At 39.6% G+C, this 18,678-nt stretch overlaps 2 protein-coding genes across 3 annotated transcripts in view; both read left to right on the forward strand.

The window, feature by feature from the left end:
• rbm20 (RNA binding motif protein 20) overlaps positions 1-8,053 on the forward strand; it is a 52,267-nt gene extending 44,214 nt beyond the window's left edge. For both annotated transcript variants that reach the window (XM_034111401.2, XM_034111486.2), the window contains exons 6-14: positions 190-318; positions 846-977; positions 1,068-1,147; positions 2,063-2,765; positions 2,866-2,952; positions 3,078-3,636; positions 4,195-4,260; positions 5,585-5,706; positions 7,153-8,053. In XM_034111401.2, coding sequence (XP_033967292.1) covers positions 190-318; positions 846-977; positions 1,068-1,147; positions 2,063-2,765; positions 2,866-2,952; positions 3,078-3,636; positions 4,195-4,260; positions 5,585-5,706; positions 7,153-7,221 — 1,947 coding nt within the window. In that variant the 3' untranslated portion in view covers positions 7,222-8,053. The remainder of the gene's footprint in view (positions 1-189; positions 319-845; positions 978-1,067; positions 1,148-2,062; positions 2,766-2,865; positions 2,953-3,077; positions 3,637-4,194; positions 4,261-5,584; positions 5,707-7,152) is intronic.
• A 596-nt stretch (positions 8,054-8,649) lies between these two features.
• On the forward strand, positions 8,650-18,096 carry pdcd4b (programmed cell death 4b). Its single transcript, XM_034111718.2, has 12 exons — positions 8,650-8,738; positions 9,222-9,314; positions 9,665-9,979; positions 11,889-11,983; positions 12,343-12,456; positions 12,593-12,814; positions 15,533-15,630; positions 15,913-16,027; positions 16,571-16,678; positions 16,818-16,928; positions 17,032-17,171; positions 17,277-18,096. The coding sequence occupies exons 2-12, from the start codon at positions 9,272-9,274 to the stop codon at positions 17,335-17,337; spliced, it is 1,422 nt and encodes a 473-aa protein (XP_033967609.1). The 5' UTR covers positions 8,650-8,738; positions 9,222-9,271; the 3' UTR covers positions 17,338-18,096.
• The last annotated feature ends 582 nt before the right edge of the window (positions 18,097-18,678 follow it).

Consider the following 18,678-nt stretch of genomic DNA (forward strand, 5'->3'; position numbering starts at 1 on the left):
CAGACACTGCGTTTTAACATGGGGGTCCACTGGGAATTTCATGCTTTTGGAGCAAGCCATAAGTGGCCATTAGATGAACTGCAGTTGAACAACAGCTATTTTCAGATGTTCAGTAAATTGTTTTTCAAAGATCAGTGTGATGTATGGTTATAAATGTTCCATTAATTGCAGCCATTTCCACCCATACAGGCAACAATAGGGCGGGTCGTTCACATCTGCAACCTCCCTGAAGGCAGCTGCACTGAGAATGATGTCATCCACCTGGGAATACCCTTTGGCAAAGTCACCAACTACATCCTCATGCGCTCCACCCATCAGGTACAAGAACATTATTATTCATCGTTCATTTCTTATTCATATAAACCAATGCATATTTGTAGGTTTTACCTCTCAGGGCTTCAACAGAGTTCTTTCCTGTCGAGTAAAAAAAACATAGTTGAACAAATATTTAAATTTGAAATTACTTTTGTCAATAACCAAAGTATCAATGTGCATTTTTATGATTATCAACAGTTTTTTTCTTCTGCAGCTGTTGTGTGATATCATATATGTTGTCATATCTTACTGGCTGTTTAACTACCAGAACATGACAGCTCACTCTCTTGCTGCCGCGTCATTAATATATATATACCCCTATCATATTTAAACTAAAATCGTGGTATTGGTTACAGGCACTTGAGTAACTGTTCTGGTGATTTATTATAGCGTGGAAATGTGTTAACTTGTGATGATGATTTTTAAACATTTGCTTGAATCCAGTCTCAAATCCTAGATATTAAACAGGTTTGTACAGGGAAAACTATATAATGGAATATTGTTTGAGCAATTTTCTGTTCTCCCTTCAGGCATTTCTTGAGATGGCATATGTTGAAGCCGCTCAGGCCATGGTTCAATACTATCAACTTACTCCAGCTACGATTAACAATCAAAAACTTCTCATACGAATGTCTAAGAGATACAAGGAGCTGCAACTCAAGGTAAGACTAAATGAACAAAGTAAACAGCTAACACAAGTTATAGGCTGCCAAATAATAAATTGTGAAAATGTGAATTTCCTTTCTGTTTAGAAACCAGGTAAAGATGTTCAAACAATCATCCACGACATCACCTCTCAGCAGGAAAGGGATGAGATGCAAGAACACGAACAGTAAGGCCACTTCTCTTTCGACTCTTAATCTTGAATACTTTTTACTGAGAGTCACTAAAAGAGCAAATGCAAAATCATTGAGTAGAAAATGTCACTGATTATAAGTTAAAGGGGACCTATCATGCAAAATGCACTTTGTGATGTCTTTTATACATAAATATGTGTCCCCGGTGCGTCGGGGAACTCACGCAGCATCAGAAAATAAAACCCTCTCTCTTTTCCTCCATACACAAATCTTTTAAAAACGGGTGTACAACGAGCGGATACAGATTCCGTCCGAGCTGACGTCAGCCCGGAATAATTGGTGGCGGACCCACAGAAAGTTGCCATCAGAAACAATGCCTGACGTGTTTTGGACGTAATCTCGACTTTGTTTACATTAGCAAGCCTCGCTAACAATCAGAGCTAACCTGTACTGAAGAGCACATGTGTTTAAAAAGCAGGAAATAAAAAAAGAACTCACCTTGTGATAAACCTGCAAGAGAAAAAGCATTTGAGCTCCATACTATTTCAGAAATAGTCCTTGACGTGGTTTAAACAGGATGGTGTTTTATCACAACCGAATTTAACTTCTCTGGTAGAATTCTGATCAGGCATTAGCTCCGCCTCCTCTTCTTTCTTTTTTGCAAGCTAAGGACCCAAAATCTGCCTTTCTCTAACAGGGCTGCAAAAGAGGGGTTTGAGCAGTATGAGGCATGGCTACAATGGGTGATCTGTTTGGTATTTTGAAAAAAAAACTTCACAGACATGTTTTGTATAGGTATGGCCCTACAATATATTTGTCAAATATAGCATGATAGGTCCACTTTAAGTTGAGTTAGTGTGATATATATATAAATATATACATATGTATAGCAACACAAAATGCAGATTTATGGGATTTCTCCATGTAATCTTTCCATCATCTCCTTGCAGCTACATCCCAGAGAGAGCGCGCTCCCGCAGCCCAATCAGCCGATCCCTCAGCCCTCATTCCCACAGCCCAAGTTTTACATCATGCAGCTCAGCCCACAGCCCCCAGGGCGCATCCTGCAGGGGTCCGGAAAGAGGCAGCAATGGCATGGGCCCCCGCCAGGGTTCCTGGGATCGGTCGTCACACTTGAGAAGGGGTGAGGACGACAGGGAAAGGGAAGACCCATGGAGAAATGAGGGCAGCGTGGATGATGATCGGCCTAGTGGACGAGCAGCCGACCGCCGGAAGGTTTACCAGAAACCCTTGGATCATATCAGCTCGAGATCTGCAGATGAGCGAGGAGGCGGCGGAGGTGAAGGGATCAGGGGCAACAGAGACTGGCAACCGCGAGGCAGCCCTCAAGGCATGTCTTTCAACTCGTACAGGAACATGGACGATGACATCTACATGAAGGAACAAATGTACAAGTCAGACAAGCCGCCTAGACCTCCATACCAGAGGCACGACACAAAGCCCAAGAGGAGAGATGGAGGCGACTACCATAATAGATCGAGGCATTCTGTGTTTGAGATAACTGAGGAGCCACTTCGCAGAACACTAGAGGACAAGAGGCCGGGTTCACCAGACAGGGGCAAGGGCAAAAAGACAAGCAGGAGGCACACCACTACAGACAAACACGATAAAGAAAATGCTACTGAAAATACTGTGAGTAACTTTTTGAATCATATCTATATGTAAGAGTGTTGTGTGTAAAACTGCTTCACATTGCACATCCTTCTACCTTCTTAATCATCTATTTTTCCAGGAACGCCAGTCAAAAGAAAAATCGTTTTCACCTCAGCAAAGCGACATGCCAAAAGAGACGATAGAATGTAGTAAAGAAAGAAACACTGTAAGTGATGATCTATGATTTGATTTATTACACATTCAAACTCCTTCATGCCGCAATTTGAAGGTTAATGCTACTTCAGTGTGAATAGAAGTATTAACAACTCTTTTCTTGGTCCAATCTCTAAGGTGAAGGAGTGGGAAAGTGGAGATGATACTGATGGAGACTGCTGGTACCCTAAGAACATGGAGGAACTGGTCACTGTAGATGAAGTTGGAGGAGAAGATGATTCCATAGTTGAGCCCGACCTTCCCGAGCTGGAAGAGTTTGTATCCCGCCCCCAAGAGCCTACAGGTGAAGAAGCAGGGGAGGAGTGCATACCACCCCCTACCCCCTCCTCCTTGGAGGTGCAGGAAACATCTAGCAGGGATATTGGACACCCAGAAGAAACATCTGTTAACAAAAAGCCAGGGAATGTTATAAGTGCAAGCAGTCCTGAAGAGCAGATGTTCAGTGCAACGACTCCTGAGCTACCAGTCACTGACCTCAGTGACTTCCCCAGTGAGGAGTTCAAAGCTGCCCTGGAGGAGACATGTTTAGAGGACAAAGTGACCCGCAGTGGGCCTTCAGAGGAGCTGATGGAAAATCATATTTACGTATCACAAGATGGCAAACACGTGGAAGTAGGAAAGGTCCCAGAAACAATCAATAATGGGGTTCATCACAAGGACAGCATTCTTAAAAAAGGTACTTTTCAGATAAGAGAAGCCAAATGTTTACAGCAGAACAAAGCGAGATCCAGTGATCAGATTTAGGCCTCCTACAGGGATGGTTTACGTTTTTAGAGTCTATCTAAATAGGAGAGAGTTAGTCAAATAATGAATCAATCATTTAAGTATTTATGTTTCAGTTGTCTCTAGTTCACACACAAGGCTGCAGTTTTGATCACAACTATAGATTATACTCCAAACAGGAGTTACTGTTGCAACCAGTCTTTTTTATTTCCAAAGGAAATAGTTTCAAATATTTATTTATCATAAAACGATACAATGTCAATAAGACGTATGATGAGATAGAAATATAGCACTGTGATGGAAAAAAGGATTGTATGTAAAAGTGAATGACAAGTAAAGTATGAGATATGAGGAATTCGATTTTTTTTAAAGAAAAATGGATTTGTGTGTCCTAAACTGCATTCTGGTAACCTAGGTGTTAAAAAGGGTGCCGTATACTGTGATCGCTCTCTGATCACGCCCCCAAAAAGCACCATTTGTGATGTTTTCATAATTAATATGCCTTTTACAGAGATTGAGGCTCCCTCGCCGTCTCGTGAGCAAGACAAAGCTGTCAGTGAACACGGCATCCCTTTGGGTAGGCACAAGTTTTATAACTCCTCTGATTTGAACTTGAATGTTTAAAAATACACTGCAAATGAGAACTATATGCACTTTATTTGAAATCCTTGGTGACTTTATTTAATCTTGTCTTATTTAAGGTCTCCGATTACTCTCCTGGATTAAGCCCAGGTCTATATTGACTTATTGTCACAGAGACAAGTAGCCTCCATTGAGTCTTTTGATTTAAGTCCTAAAGTCTTATCATGGAGCCCACTAATAAGTGCACTGACAACCTGTTGCATTAGCACTCTAATTGATTGGAATTGCTTGGACACTTGCTGACCTATTTCCGTGAGCAGTTTGTGAAATGCACCTCTGAGAGATGAGTATTTATATTATCATTACGGCTCAAATGACACGGCCAGCGTTGGGCCTGCTGCATGGAGACTTATGTAAGCCGTGAAGCCGGGTATCAGCAGCAGACCGCAGTACAGACTCACGAGCGGCTGTCTCTGTTTGTGTGTGCAGAGCAAACTGTATCCATCGACAGCACGTCTGAGACAAATTTAACAAAGATGACTCATCCGGTTGCTGTTGTTGTTGTTGCAATTTTGTTTTTGTTTTCTTACTGTCACGGTCAAATGTGTGTTGTTCAAATGGACTTTGGTGCTCAGACAGTGTTTGTTTTTTTAAAGAGTGAAAATAACATGCTATAAAATGATGTTATAGTTTTTATGTAGTAGAATATTATCTGTGAACGTAAATATGAAGTATTAAGTAAGAGATTTTTACTATAATTGGTCTTAGTTCATTGTTCAAAGTTTCCGTGATCCTTAAAAAGTGTTACATTCAATTGTCAATGTGCATTTTCTCTCGAGTACAATTGTATTAGTTCATAGTTCTGTTAACAACAAATAATGAAGTTGGTCATAAAAAAAAAAAATCCCGCGGGTAAATGAAGTTTATTCATTGAATTTACTTAAACACATCACTGAAGCGTGTTTTCATGCTATGCAAGCAGTCCTTAAGATTTTACATTAAACTAGATTTAGACTTAGATTGCGGTTATATTTGACTATTGTATTATTTAACGTGTTCTAGTACTTAAATAATTCCGGGATTCATTTTCTTTCACGGTCTTCTAATTTTCCAATATACTTCTGCCAGTATACAAAATACAAATGGGTATGACATTTAAATCGCTACGATCTTAAGAATCTTTAAAAGTTCTTAAATTCTACTTTTCCTGCAGAATCCCTGTATGATGCGATTGCAAAGTACTATTTAACTATATCATTTAAATGTCAAAACGCTGATGCAGTCAGACGAAGCTTATAGTTGTGTTTGTTGTCTAACAGGAGTGGAGTTCATTGTGCCGAGGACGGGTTTCTACTGTAAGCTCTGCGAACTGTTCTATAACAGTGAGGAGACGGCCAAGAGTACACACTGCCGCAGCACCGTGCACTACAGGAACCTCCAGGTACACACTGCACTCTGGTGATGAATAAAATGTCCATGAATTATACGAGCAAGCATATTGTGTTTATGTAGATATGTTGTATATTTTCTGTGCATATACTGTCACACCTTTTATACCAGATGGAGTTAGTGTCAGCTAAAATGAAAGTCTGTATGCCCACACTGTACACTGCTGGTGTGGTCCAAAGTCAGTGTGGTCTAGTAGCAACATTCACAAGATTACAAAAGATTACACCATCTGTTGTTGAGTTGGTGAGTTATTACTTCACATGCATGCAGCATATGCACGTTACATTATTTGTTTTCCTTTTCGTTCCAATGATCGTCCCATTTTGGGGATAAGTCTTACTTAAATCAAGTATGGTGTTTTAAAAACCGCAGTGCAAAAAACAATGAATATACAAAGAAACTAATAATGTTAGTTTTGATCATTGATTAACTGTTTAAATCAAGAAGAAAAATGTACGAGCCTAACACTTAATTGAAAAGAAAATGAACAGATTAATCCAAAAGAAAGGCCTTGAATGCATTAGGATGGGCACAGAAAATAGAACATACACACGAAAGAACATACACACATTGCACGTAAACTTGAAACTGTATTAAGTTTCTGATTACTCAGCATTGAGCCTTCTTGCGTTTCTCATCCTAGCGGCACAGCTGAGGCAAGCCGGAGAGCAGGGATTCAAACCTTTTATGGATTACATTCCAAGAGGAAAACATTTTTTTTAACACTTGTGCTGTCCGTCACGATTCTCTGTTTGTGTTCTGCTATTAAAATAGTTTTACATCATTTTTGGTCCTTTTTTACCATAGGATTCTTGTTTTACTTTACTCATCTAAAGACATCTTTAACATATCAATTAACAGATATTTGTAACTTTTTGTATACATTATTATTAATTAAATTTAAACTCCAACACATCATTAAGCACAGCTTTTCACCCAAATATTTAACTGCAGTAAAATAAAAAAACAGATGAGAAAAAAGCCGCTTCCGATAAATCTAGGCTCCCATCCTCAGATATTTGAGTCGAGCTTATCGGATGCAGTTTTACTGACTGGTGATTGCTGATGTTATATTCATATACTTCATTTTAAAGATTAAAATGTGCAACTACATCGTTGCATTTGCGGAAAATCCTTTCAAAAGTATTCTTCACTGCAATTAACTTGTGATGAATAAACTGAAAACCCTTTTTATTAAATGTTTAATTTTACTTTAAAAATGTTTAGTAAAATACAACATGCTGGTTTCCAAAAAGCTTGTCTGGTTGTCAGACTACAAATCCGATATTTAGCAAGACGCTGCTTTTCATATTTCCTCCCTGTGGAGCCTCTATATGGATGTTTTGGTCTGGGTTGTAATTTGGGGAAAACATTACCACATTTTGTATACATATTTATTTTGGATTGTAATGTTTTCCTTTTCTCCTCTGGTTCACAGAAATACCTGTCCCAGCTGGCAGAGGACGGTCTGTCGGGCTTACTTTCTGAACCCTCGGCTACACAGTGACGTCTCACAGTGGAAGGATTTGTGTGTGTGTTGCAGAGCAAGTGGACAATTGCACTGGTTTTGATATTTTGGGAGAAGGAATGTCTAAATATGTTCGATGGCACTGACAATCCCAGCCCCACATGTGCTCTCAAATTTGTACATACCTGATGTGTAATGTAAAGTGAGGCTACAATATTTAATTTGATTTGATTTGGTTTATTCATTTCCTTACAGCTTACTTTATTGGATTGTGTGTGATAAAATGTTTGTATTTGTAATAATGGAAATGTTCAGTCCATTTTCTGAGTTTAAATGTTAGCTACGATTAAACATTTACATCTGTAAAATGACTTAAAATATGTGGCAAGTCATGTTTTACTCAGTTAAAAAACTAAGACTGATTCTCAGGTTTGTTGTATTTGTTTAATAGATTTTAATGTATAGCTTAGAAAACAACATTACATTTTTATTTATATAAGAGTCTTGGTGCCAGTTTGCGCACAAATAGCGTAATGGTAAATAAGGTAATAAAATGTAAACCATTTGGATTGATAATGTTGCAAAATATTATATCATAATATATTTATTTTTGTGACGTTTTATTTTGGGTTGAAATCATGAGACAATCCCAGTCATATTTGCCTAAATATGTAAATGCCTTTATATCGGAGACCTTAAACTGGACCATGTGTTTAATTAGAGTCAATCATGCAATGTTTACCGTGACTTGTTCAGAGAGGGATATCATGCCATACTCTGTTTTTGTATACTGTGAATCCTGTGACATCAATGATAGTGTTGTTTCGTTTGACAAACTTTTCATATGATTTTTGATGCAAAAAACGTGAATAAATTGTGTGGAATATAACATATTGTGTATTTATTTAGGCATAATAGTATACTGTCATCATAAGACTGGGAATCAGCTATGGTTAAGACTTGAGTGAAGGAGTTGTAAAAGAGTGCCTCCAAGTGGTGAGGCAGAACAACCATCGGTGTGCTTTAACTAAATGAGTGAGTCTTAAGATCTTTAAACTTAGTTTGAATATATTCTTGATTTTCTGGAAAGGTAACATCAACCCTGATAGTTTTGTTTTTTTGAATTGTCATTGTCACTCATTTAGTCTGTTTACTTAAAGTCATTTGAAATAGTAAACCAAACTACATTTCTCTAGCTTTGCTGTGGTTTAACCTCTTCCAGTGTTACTTAATTGGTAACTTCCTAAACTCATAATTCTCAATTTCTCATCAATATCATCCTCGCCATCATTATAAAACACTGAACTTTGCAGTCCCAAAAATAGTAAGAGCTGTTCTGCAGCACCACATCTAGAGGGCAGCACTTTTTAAACAACACGGACAATGCTTGAAGAAAATCCCGTGTTGCATTTTCATTGGTTGTATGTTTAAAAGCCCACACCTCCAGCCAATCAGAAGAGGAAAACACAGCCCTCCGTGCCTGCGTTGCTGGGTAGATAAAACAAAAACAACAGGAAAGCTCCGTGTCAGAGTTTGAGGCTTGGACGCAACAGACGGTCAGTGATTTGTATTTGTTCTGAGATATTCGATCGACAAATCAAAGGAGATTGAAATGCATATTTTATATGTCATGGTCATGAAGGATAAATGTATTTGTTATCGCTGTCGCAAAAAAAAAAAGTGCAGCCAGATAAAGGACAGTTGACGTTAGTTAGATATTGTCTTTTACTGCCGATACAACAACAGATACGTCGAGTCAGTGATATAAACGAACATTAAATAAAGTCTTAACTGCTGATTAGCATATGGTGTTTGAGTGGTAATAGTTATATTTGAGTAGTCAGATACTCGGGAGTCTTTTGACGCAGCTCTTTATCATGACAGGGAACATTGAAGCTAGCGCAACGCTAGCCATTGTTTGTCAACAGTGACTTTGAATGAACGGGGGAGGGGAGGCTGCTGCCTTGCAACATGTCTGGGCATGTTATTGATAACTCTTTTCTGCATATAACAATTATGTGTATTGTTATATGTTGCAGGTATCATTTGCACGTTATTCTGCTGCAAAATCTCTTTTCTATTGTAAAATATGGCAACTGACTGCGAGGCCTGGCTCAACGCAAACCCCATTGGTGAGTGTGACGACGATTTAAATGCCTCATCCGCTGTGTCTGAGAAGGAGCAATGGGGCTTTTTCGTGCGGAAGTGGGTTTTAGTGCTTATTTTTCTTGCACTGCCTGCAGGTTTTGGCATAGATTGCATGTTGTCGCTCATCCTACATATTGTGAGTGTCAGCAGATAAAAGTTGATTACAATACATAAGTGTGACTTTAAGCGTCTTTTCCTGAGTATATTGTGTATGCACATGACCCCTAGGAAAGTAAAACAAGAAATAATCAAATGTATTTCAGCTTGAGATCCACTTTCTCATATTATGTTATTAACATTAACTTTCCCCCATATTTTCCTTGAAATCCAACAGAGGCAGATGACCTGAGTGACTCTTTTTTATCTGGAGAAGAAGACAATGCAGGGTTGGTTGTCAACAAAAACATAAAAAATGAGATAAATGGAAACTGGCTGACCTCGTCGAGCAACAGCATCCACGAAGCACGTCTCAAGGCGAAGGCCAAGCGGAGACTGAGGAAGAACTCCTCCAGGGACTCAGGCCGGGGGGACTCTCTCAGCGATAATGGAGAAGTTGTCCGGGGAACCTCTGTGGCCCCCACCAGCCCCAAGAGCAAGCTGCTGGACAGGAAGTCCCGACTGGGCAAGGGCAGAGGCCTGCCAAAGAAAGGTATGTAGGTGATGTGGTGCTGCTAAATAGATCAAATGTCTCAGTTTCTCTTCTTTTCAAAGAATAACCTTTTGCTGGTCATTTACACAGGATACTAAAAGTGAATAAAAGAGCCTTTGGTGTTGCAGTTCTACATGGGGGGGGGGGGCGGCGGCATCATCACCACCACTGTGTGAACTATTTGTTATCATCTGTTGGCATCCATCTATGACCCATAAACTAATTGGCATGTACACAAATGGCTTGGTGGTTTTAAAAAGGTCACGCCGATTTCAAAGTACGTATTTTTTTTACCGGCTGCTCTGCAATACTTAGTATAGTAGTAACATGGTAACCTTTGTTTTAGTGTATCAGAAGTTTCCTGTGTTATTATTATTATTATTGGTATGTCATTGGATGTGTATAAAACCTTTTGGACTGCCATGATTGTGTAGAGAGACAGCTGGCTTTTATTTGAACAGTTTATTATAAAGTGACATTTATAAGGTTGATGGCCCACTGTGTATGAGATTGCTAAGTGTCTTTGTGCACTGCCTAGTAATGGGGGACCCTACTGAAGTATTTACCTGATGTTTCATAATGACTTACTTTGTTTAGCCAATATATTCATCAAACTAAAGATGGCTGCTCTAAACTGCCTTTCATTTGACTATATTCTAGAAGTAAAATCACAATGTATAAGCAGAACAGAATTTAGTAAGTGCCATCATCTTTTGATAGTCCAGCTGTCTCACACTGTGCGTCCTCACTCCGTGTTGAAAGCATGCAATGCCCACTTCTTTGTCTGCAGGACAATTTGCTTTCTTCCTGATGGGCAGTAGAACTTGAGCAAGTGTAGTTTCTCTTGGCATGATGTTATGGGCTCAGAACAGTTTTGCCTGCCGTTTTTGTTTACAAAAGCATTCATCAATGGTTCGGAAAGTGGCGCTGTACCTTAATAATATGAAGGCTTGTATTTGCGTGCATTTCCTGTTCGGAAAGTGGCAATGTACTGAGAGTGGAGGTGTCCTGAGATTAGCGCCTGCAGGAAGGCTCCATGGACCTGTCAACTCCGGACAGCGCAAAATGCGTACATGAAGCGCTACGTCATGAACGCAAGAAATCTACCCTCGTGGGGGTGCGCTCATGTGATTGGCTTAGAATTGAGGAGACATCTGATTGGCTAGTATAGATAGAAAAAATTACAAGTACGAATCGGCTGACCGTGAGGGGAGTCTCAAAAAACCCACACACGAATGCACAGCGATCCGTGCACAGAAAGCAGGTTCAGGGGATTTAAACGGAAAACAAATATGTGTGGATCAAAAATACATATGTAAAACTTGTTTCTGTATTTGGATTTTATTTACATGTATATGAAACGGAACACATTTGTGTGTGCATTGAAAGATACAAGTGTGGATCCTTTTGCGGATCATGAAATACAAGTGTGAATCCTTCTGTGTGCATGTGTGTATTATGAGACTGTTCTGAGCCCATATGATGTCTGTTGGTTCTTCTGGTTTCATAACAGAACTGTTACGCCAGTGGAATCCTGTTATTGCAGTCCATGTGCAGAATTTGTTGGCGAAAGCATCCGCCATGTCTTAGTGCACAAGTAGAGCCGATTTGCAAAACCAGTGTGGGCTGTGCTAAATATAGTGGCATTTCATATGCCACATTTTGAACGAATAGTGGTTTTAAAGCACAAGCTTCTGGTACATCTTGAACTGTCTTCAATCTGTTTGTGCTGACCTAAGATTTAGCATGTTTCTTTGTGTAACACATACAAAGGCATCACCTGCCCAGATGGAGGGATTATTTCACAGCATGGTTGGTCCTTGGGTTAAAAAAATGTAGATGTAGGTTTTAGTACATGTACGCATACAGATGTGTCATGCCTAACATTATCACCGATCTTTGTCCATAGGAGGGGCCGGAGGGAAAGGTGTTTGGGGCCGATCTGGGGAAGTTTATGGACGGGAGGTGGTTGATCAGAGAGACCCCAACTATGACGAAGCTCAGGTACTAATGCAGGCGTTGATATTGTATATTTTCCTAATCAATGTTACGTTTGGAATAGTCTCATAACTTGTTAAATCCAATGTAATCCAATTCACAGTCCTGCAAAACAAAAAGAAAGAAATTGTGCGTTTTTATTTTATTGAGAATTTGTTGTTTTTGAAGCCGCAGTTTGTGACGTATCTGTGGTAACATGCATGATAGTGTACGCTTTCCAAATCTTTCTGTTTTTGTGGATAAAATAATCATTTAAATACTCAAAACTGAAGTAAATGTTAATGCATGATAACAATTGGCAGCATACTTGGCACGTCATCCTTATTTCATATTTGAAACATTTAACTGGCAATGTATTTGGTCAGGAAAACTGTGTGTATGAGACTGTGGTTCCCCCGCTGGAGGAGAAGGACTTCCAGAAGACGGTCACCCCTATAGTGCAAGAGTACTTTGAACATGGAGACACAAATGAAGTAGTGGTAAGTGTGCAGAGAAACTACCTGTAGGTAAAATGTGCTCAAAGAGTGTACATAAACAGTCCTCTAAGAATAACAAGAATTGACATTAACACAACCTTGAAGCCCCTGCCTTGCTGACGTCCCTCTCCCCCTCCAGGAGCTGCTTGCCGGACTGAACCTGGGTCCCATGCGGAGCGAGGTTCCTTCGCTGGCCGTGTCGCTGGCCCTGGAGGCCAAGGCCAGCCAGCGGGAGCTCACCTCCACGCTGCTGGCCGACCTGTGTGGGTCGGTGCTGTCCCCCAGCGACATGGAGAACTCCTTCGACAAACTGCTCCAACAGCTGCCTGATCTGGTGCTGGACACACCCGGAGCCCCGCAGGTGAGCCTTCTGAAGGGTTAAGAGATACGCGTTTGTACATATGTAGCTCAATAAGCCATTTATCAGAATCAGAATACCTTTATTAGTCCCACAGAGGGGACATTTGTTACAGCAGGAAAGAGCCACAGACAGCTTAATGTTACCTATGTTAAGAAAAAAGTACTAAGTTATGATATAATAAAAAGATATAATATGAAAAATACTTTCCAATATACAAATCCTGTAACAGTTCTTAGGATTTAGCAGACAGGTATATATTACACAGTTATTAATGGCATATGTATATAATGTATATATTGCACATACTATGATGGTATTTAACTGCAGCAAGTTACACAATTTACAAAATGCAAAAAAACACACCTTGTAACGGTTCTAAGGATTAGCAGCCAGTTATAAATTACAGTTATTAACGGCATATATATATATATATATATATATATATATATATATATATATATAGCACATATTGCACATATTGCACATAGTTGATTGGTATTTAGCAGCAAGGGGTGATATAGACCACCATATATATAAAATGCTTGTTGCACTACCTTTTTTAATTGTTGTGATTTGAGTATTAACTTCAAAATCCAGACTATTACTAAAAGAGCTGTGAGAGGATTTGGATTTCATGCTCTGGATGACACATTTCTAAATGATAACAACAAAAAACCCATAGAGCTACAGTAGTTCCACATGTTTTCCTAATTTCTGTTTACGAACCAGGTCAGGTTGATGTGAAAAAGAGGCTTGTATATCAGTCACTCTGCAGTAAACACACAAGACCCGTCAGACCTGTTGGCTGAAAGTGTGTTTTCTGTTTGAGATGGCGTGCTTTTGTTTCAACAGTCTGTGGTGGAGCGGAGGGGAACAACACTGTGGGTTTATGTGACTCCGTGTTTGAAAGAACTAGTGTGTGGTGTGTGTTTTCAGCCTGCATAGACATGAGATCTCTGTCCATTGTCTGTCTGCGCTCGCAAAATGCAATCTCAGCATAGGACGGCAAAGGGTTATTGGTCGTCCAGCCCCCCCCTCACCCCTCCTGTCACCGTCTCATTGGGGCTCACTCGTCATTTCTGTCCCTCCTCTGTGGGTTTAAAGGGGCATTATGTCTCTGCCCTGCCCCCAACCTCCTTCCCTTCACCCCTTTCACTCTCTCTTTCTCGGTTTCACACACACACTTCACACTCCTCTCTTTCTCCTCATGTGCCTGCCAGTCTGCCAGCCACAGCCACGGGTCAAAGGAGACTGAGCTGCCTCTTGTTTGAAGGGGAACAATGATCAGTGATGAGCGTAGGCTTAGTGGTGGCCAGAAGAGCAAAGACAGCTCTTTCGTTTCCCCCGAATCATGCGCTCGCACTACTGTAAACAAACATGTACGCGTGACTGCCAGTCATCGAGCATGGCATGTTTTTGTTGGACCTCTAGTTCTTCAAAATGAAAGTATTTAGGGATTTTGGCCAAACAATGAGTAACAAAATTTTTTCACTTGCAAATAGACTTGTATTAAAGAAGTCATTGTGAATAAAATGTCCTGCTTTCTCATGCAACAAAGCTGTTTTCTATTTACTGTGGTAGAACGACATATGTACTAAAACATTTAAATAATCAATGATTTTTAAATATGACTTGCAGACTAAAATAGTGAGCCAATCAAACGGAAGTGTCTTTCTGAACAAAATGTTCGCTCCTCACTTTGTTCTTGAACACTTCCTGTACAAGGGTCAGTCATATGTGAACACGAAGTGCTTTACTTTAATCTACAGTCTTTATCTGTCACCTTTTGCCTTACTCTCATTAACCCTTAGATGCACGAGTGACTGGACCCTACACTCTTCCATAAGTGGGTCTAAAAGGACCCGTATTAGAATAATGTGTTTTTATGCCATTTTTGTCATTTTGGTTAAGAAAATCACTCTTAATATTTAGTATTATATTTTGGTTCACATTAGAAATATTTTATATTTAATTTTTGAAAAAAGATTTTATATTTTGAAAAAAATGTTTTGAACATGTTTTGAACAAAGATCTCCGCTATTCTGAGACCCTCACAGTATTCCAGTCCCTTTTCAAAACTCATCTCTTCTCCTCTTGTCTACTCATAGCCCCCCCCCCATCAATCCATGCCGGTTGATCAAGTTTGATAGTCCTATACCCCCCACCCTAACTTTCCCTTATATTGTAAAGCGATTTTGAGTCCTTGAAAAGCCCTATAAAAATATAATGTATTGTTATTATACTGACAGGTATCAGATCTTGCTGTGTAAAATAATCTTCCTGAGAGGTGTCACTTGTGATGTAGTCTGTGTGTTCCACAGTGAATGTATTCCTGACAGTAACAGGTGATAAGAATCAAAGGTTCCCAGAGGATTCCATAGAAAATGCATGCGGGTCATGTTTGACCCACTTATGGAAGCTTGGGTAGGTAGTAATACAAAAACTACAATTTCTTAAAATGTAAATTTAAAATGTGAATGGCATGATATCCAAAACATGTTTTTTGAGGAATAGCTGGAATATGAAATGATAAAAAAATGTATTTACAAAGATACTTCAAGAAAACCACCTCACCGGGTCCAAAAAGACCCACTTATGCGAAATGCTTTAAGAGGAGTGGACAGAATAACAGTTCTCTATAAATAGCCTTTTTTAACATGTTGCCTTGAAATTTGTTTTGTCTTGTTAACATACTTCCCTTTTGTGTTAATTCTCCAGTTGGTGGGCCAATTCATTGCACGTGCTGTGAGCGACAACATATTATCCAAGAGTTACATCGAGGGCTTCAAAGGCAGAGTTGACTGTCAATACACAAGGTATGTGATTGTTACTGCCATGAGTACATTTGGTCTTTTATCATGGAAATCCTGAGACATTATGTCAGGGTTTCAAACAGTTCTAGATCACATAAAGGAATCAAGCCGTACCCAACGTGTTTTTCAGTAAAACAACAATGTGATCTGGTAAAGCTTCTTTGTTTGCGTTTTTGTATACAAGTAGAGAACAGTGTGATCATGAGCAGATTGGAGAAGTGGGACAGTAAAGAATGAAAGGCAGTGTGACAACTCTGCCCAAACAACTATTTGTTTGTCTTGCAGAGCATCACTCGACCGGGCAGTAGTGCTGCTGAAGATGAGTAGAGGGGGCCTACGCATAGACAACCAGTGGGGGACCGGAGGGGGCCAGAGGCCTGTCATACAGCTTATCAAAGAGGTACATTACAAAAGCAAAGACACAGATGATGGACATTTTCTGTATGACCAATAAATGTATGTGAAAATGTCTGTTATAAAGCTTTAAATGGTTTGGTAACTTCACCACAGTGACGAGGGCAACATATAAGAAAGACGTATTGAAAGACGTATTGATGGCCAGGTAAAAAATAGCACAGTTGAAAATGCTCACTCTTCATTTATTCCAAAGAACTCTTAATTTAACCATTTGTTCGCAAATATTTCCGCCCTAACATGTCAATGTGAATCCCCGTCACTAAGAACATGGTCTTTTTTTCAAATGCTCAAGAAGACACAATAATACATTTTAAACACTCCTAATGTAGATGTCAGTATTACTTTCTGTTGAGATGGGTATTTCTAAGAAAAGTAGGTGCGATATCCGCTTCATGAACATCTATTGTTCCAACAGAGCCTTATCACAAAATAAAGTCCAAGAATTCCTTACAATAATGACTGATTGCTTTTTTGTTTAAAACATAATTTTGAGTTATAAATAATGTCCTCTCCTCTGTCCTGTCAGGTGAACCTGCTGCTGAAGGAGTACATCCTGTCTGGGGACAGTAAGGAGGCTGAGAGGTGCCTGAGGGATCTGGAGGTCCCACATTTCCACCATGAGTTTGTCTATGAGGTAAACACTTTGCTTTAGTTTTAGACGGAACAGCCCACATTCAGTCTGTCCTTAAAGCATCACCTATCACGAGCATATAGGATACTAGCCAATGTTTTTAGTACTAATGCATGGCTGTGGATACTTTTATTTTTCTCAGGCGATAGTGTTGGTGTTGGAGTCCAAAGGAGAGAAAACATTGAGAATGGTTCTGCAGCTTCTCAAGTCTCTCTCTGCTTCCTCCGTCATCACTGTGGACCAAATGAGAAGGGTAAGGCGCCACCTGGTGTCTGAGTGATGCACTGCACCATGGAGCGGCTCATTGTTTGCTCTCCTTGGAAGATGCTGTTTTAAATAGTGTATTTCTTTCTTAGGGCTTTGAAAGAGTTTATATGGACATTGCTGAAATCAACATTGATGTCCCTCGCGCATACTACATCCTGGAGCAATTTGTTGATAAGAGCTTCGTTATGGGAATCATTGATGTAAAGTTAAGAGATCTTTGTCCCTGTCGGTAAGTGCAGCCTATTGTTTTTTCTCAGACACACACTTAACACTTTTCTCCTGTTTAAAATGTAGAAATTATAACTGAATGTTGATTATTTTTGTCTTTTGTCAGAGGCCGAAAGAGATTTGTCAGCGAGGGAGATGGTGGTGTTGTGAAACACGAAAGTTACTGAGGAGCCATTTCTATGTGCCGTATGTCCTGAAAAGCAGAGGATAGAGCTACCTTTTTTACTTGCATATTTTCCAAAATAGTTGGGTACGAATTTTTCCCTTCTAACAGTCAAAAATAATGTACATTTCTGAAATTGAGGTGGGGTGTTTCAAAAAACGACTGCACTTTTGATTGACCCTGAAGTAGAGCATTTTCTTCAAGGTGTTTCAATACAAACATTTACATAAGCTAACCCTTAAAGTGCCACACCTCACAGTGTCAGTCATTCCATGTTGTTTTGTACAGTATTTTCTTAAGTTCACTGCCACTCCTTTTGTGTTTTGTAGAAAGCAGTGTTTGTACAAAGATGACTGGTTTGTGTCAAAAGCTTTATAAAAGGGTATTACAAAAATAAAGAAAGGGGAGCACGTTGGTAAAATGCAATCCTGTCTCCCTATTTAGCTGCTGTTTCTATGCTGTGTTGGCTTTTTCTTTCTACCCTTTCAATCACACAAAGATGTTTTTAATTGAAGGTATCAAGACACGAGTACATTTCAAAAACAAATAACAGTGAAATAACTTCACAAAATTGTGTTTTAAAGTGTTTATTTTTATACCTAGGGAATACTGGGGAGTGAAATGTACCGCGTATTGCTCCTTGTTTGTTCATTAAATCACTATTCAACAACCTAAGGCTGTATTTGTAATTGACACATATAAACAAGTATAACAACTTTATTCTATGATCTGACAAATAAACTGCTCTACATTCACTCGATAAGGAAGCTGTTAACTGATGTTCTCTTGTTAATGTCAAATCACAGATGCAGTAATACACATGATGGAACATCTCATGAAGCGCAGAGGTCTTAATAGCCAACCACACTGGCAAGCGATAGATGTAATCCTTAACGGTGACATGCAGAAGATCAATCAAGAATAAAACAGTTAGACCTTCAAAGAGTGAAGGAGTTTGTAAGCTCAGGTTGCTACTCCCTTCTAAGCTTATCTACTCTGTGAAGCCAAACATCACACATTTGACATTTTGACTGTTCTAACAAAAACATTTTCTTCCCGTGCGTACAAATCTGGGTTTGTGCCATCCATCTGAAGGGATGCCAGTTTGACCATTCATGTTGTTATGAGTCCTCCAATCAGTCATCTACTGATTCTGCTCCTTCATTGCCAGTTCCTGCAGCTTGACGGCCTTTTGAGCCTCCATCTGCATCTTCTCCAGTTTCTCCAGTGTGACTGATTTGAGTGGGAGCAGCTTTGGCTTACACAAAACCATGGTAGGCACATCTTCCATGGAAAGTTGCCCTGTGGAGTTTGCCAAAATAGAACACAACATAAATTCTCATCA

Source organism: Pseudochaenichthys georgianus, chromosome 1 (assembly GCF_902827115.2).
Source record: "Pseudochaenichthys georgianus chromosome 1, fPseGeo1.2, whole genome shotgun sequence".
Lineage (NCBI taxonomy): Eukaryota > Metazoa > Chordata > Actinopteri > Perciformes > Channichthyidae > Pseudochaenichthys > Pseudochaenichthys georgianus.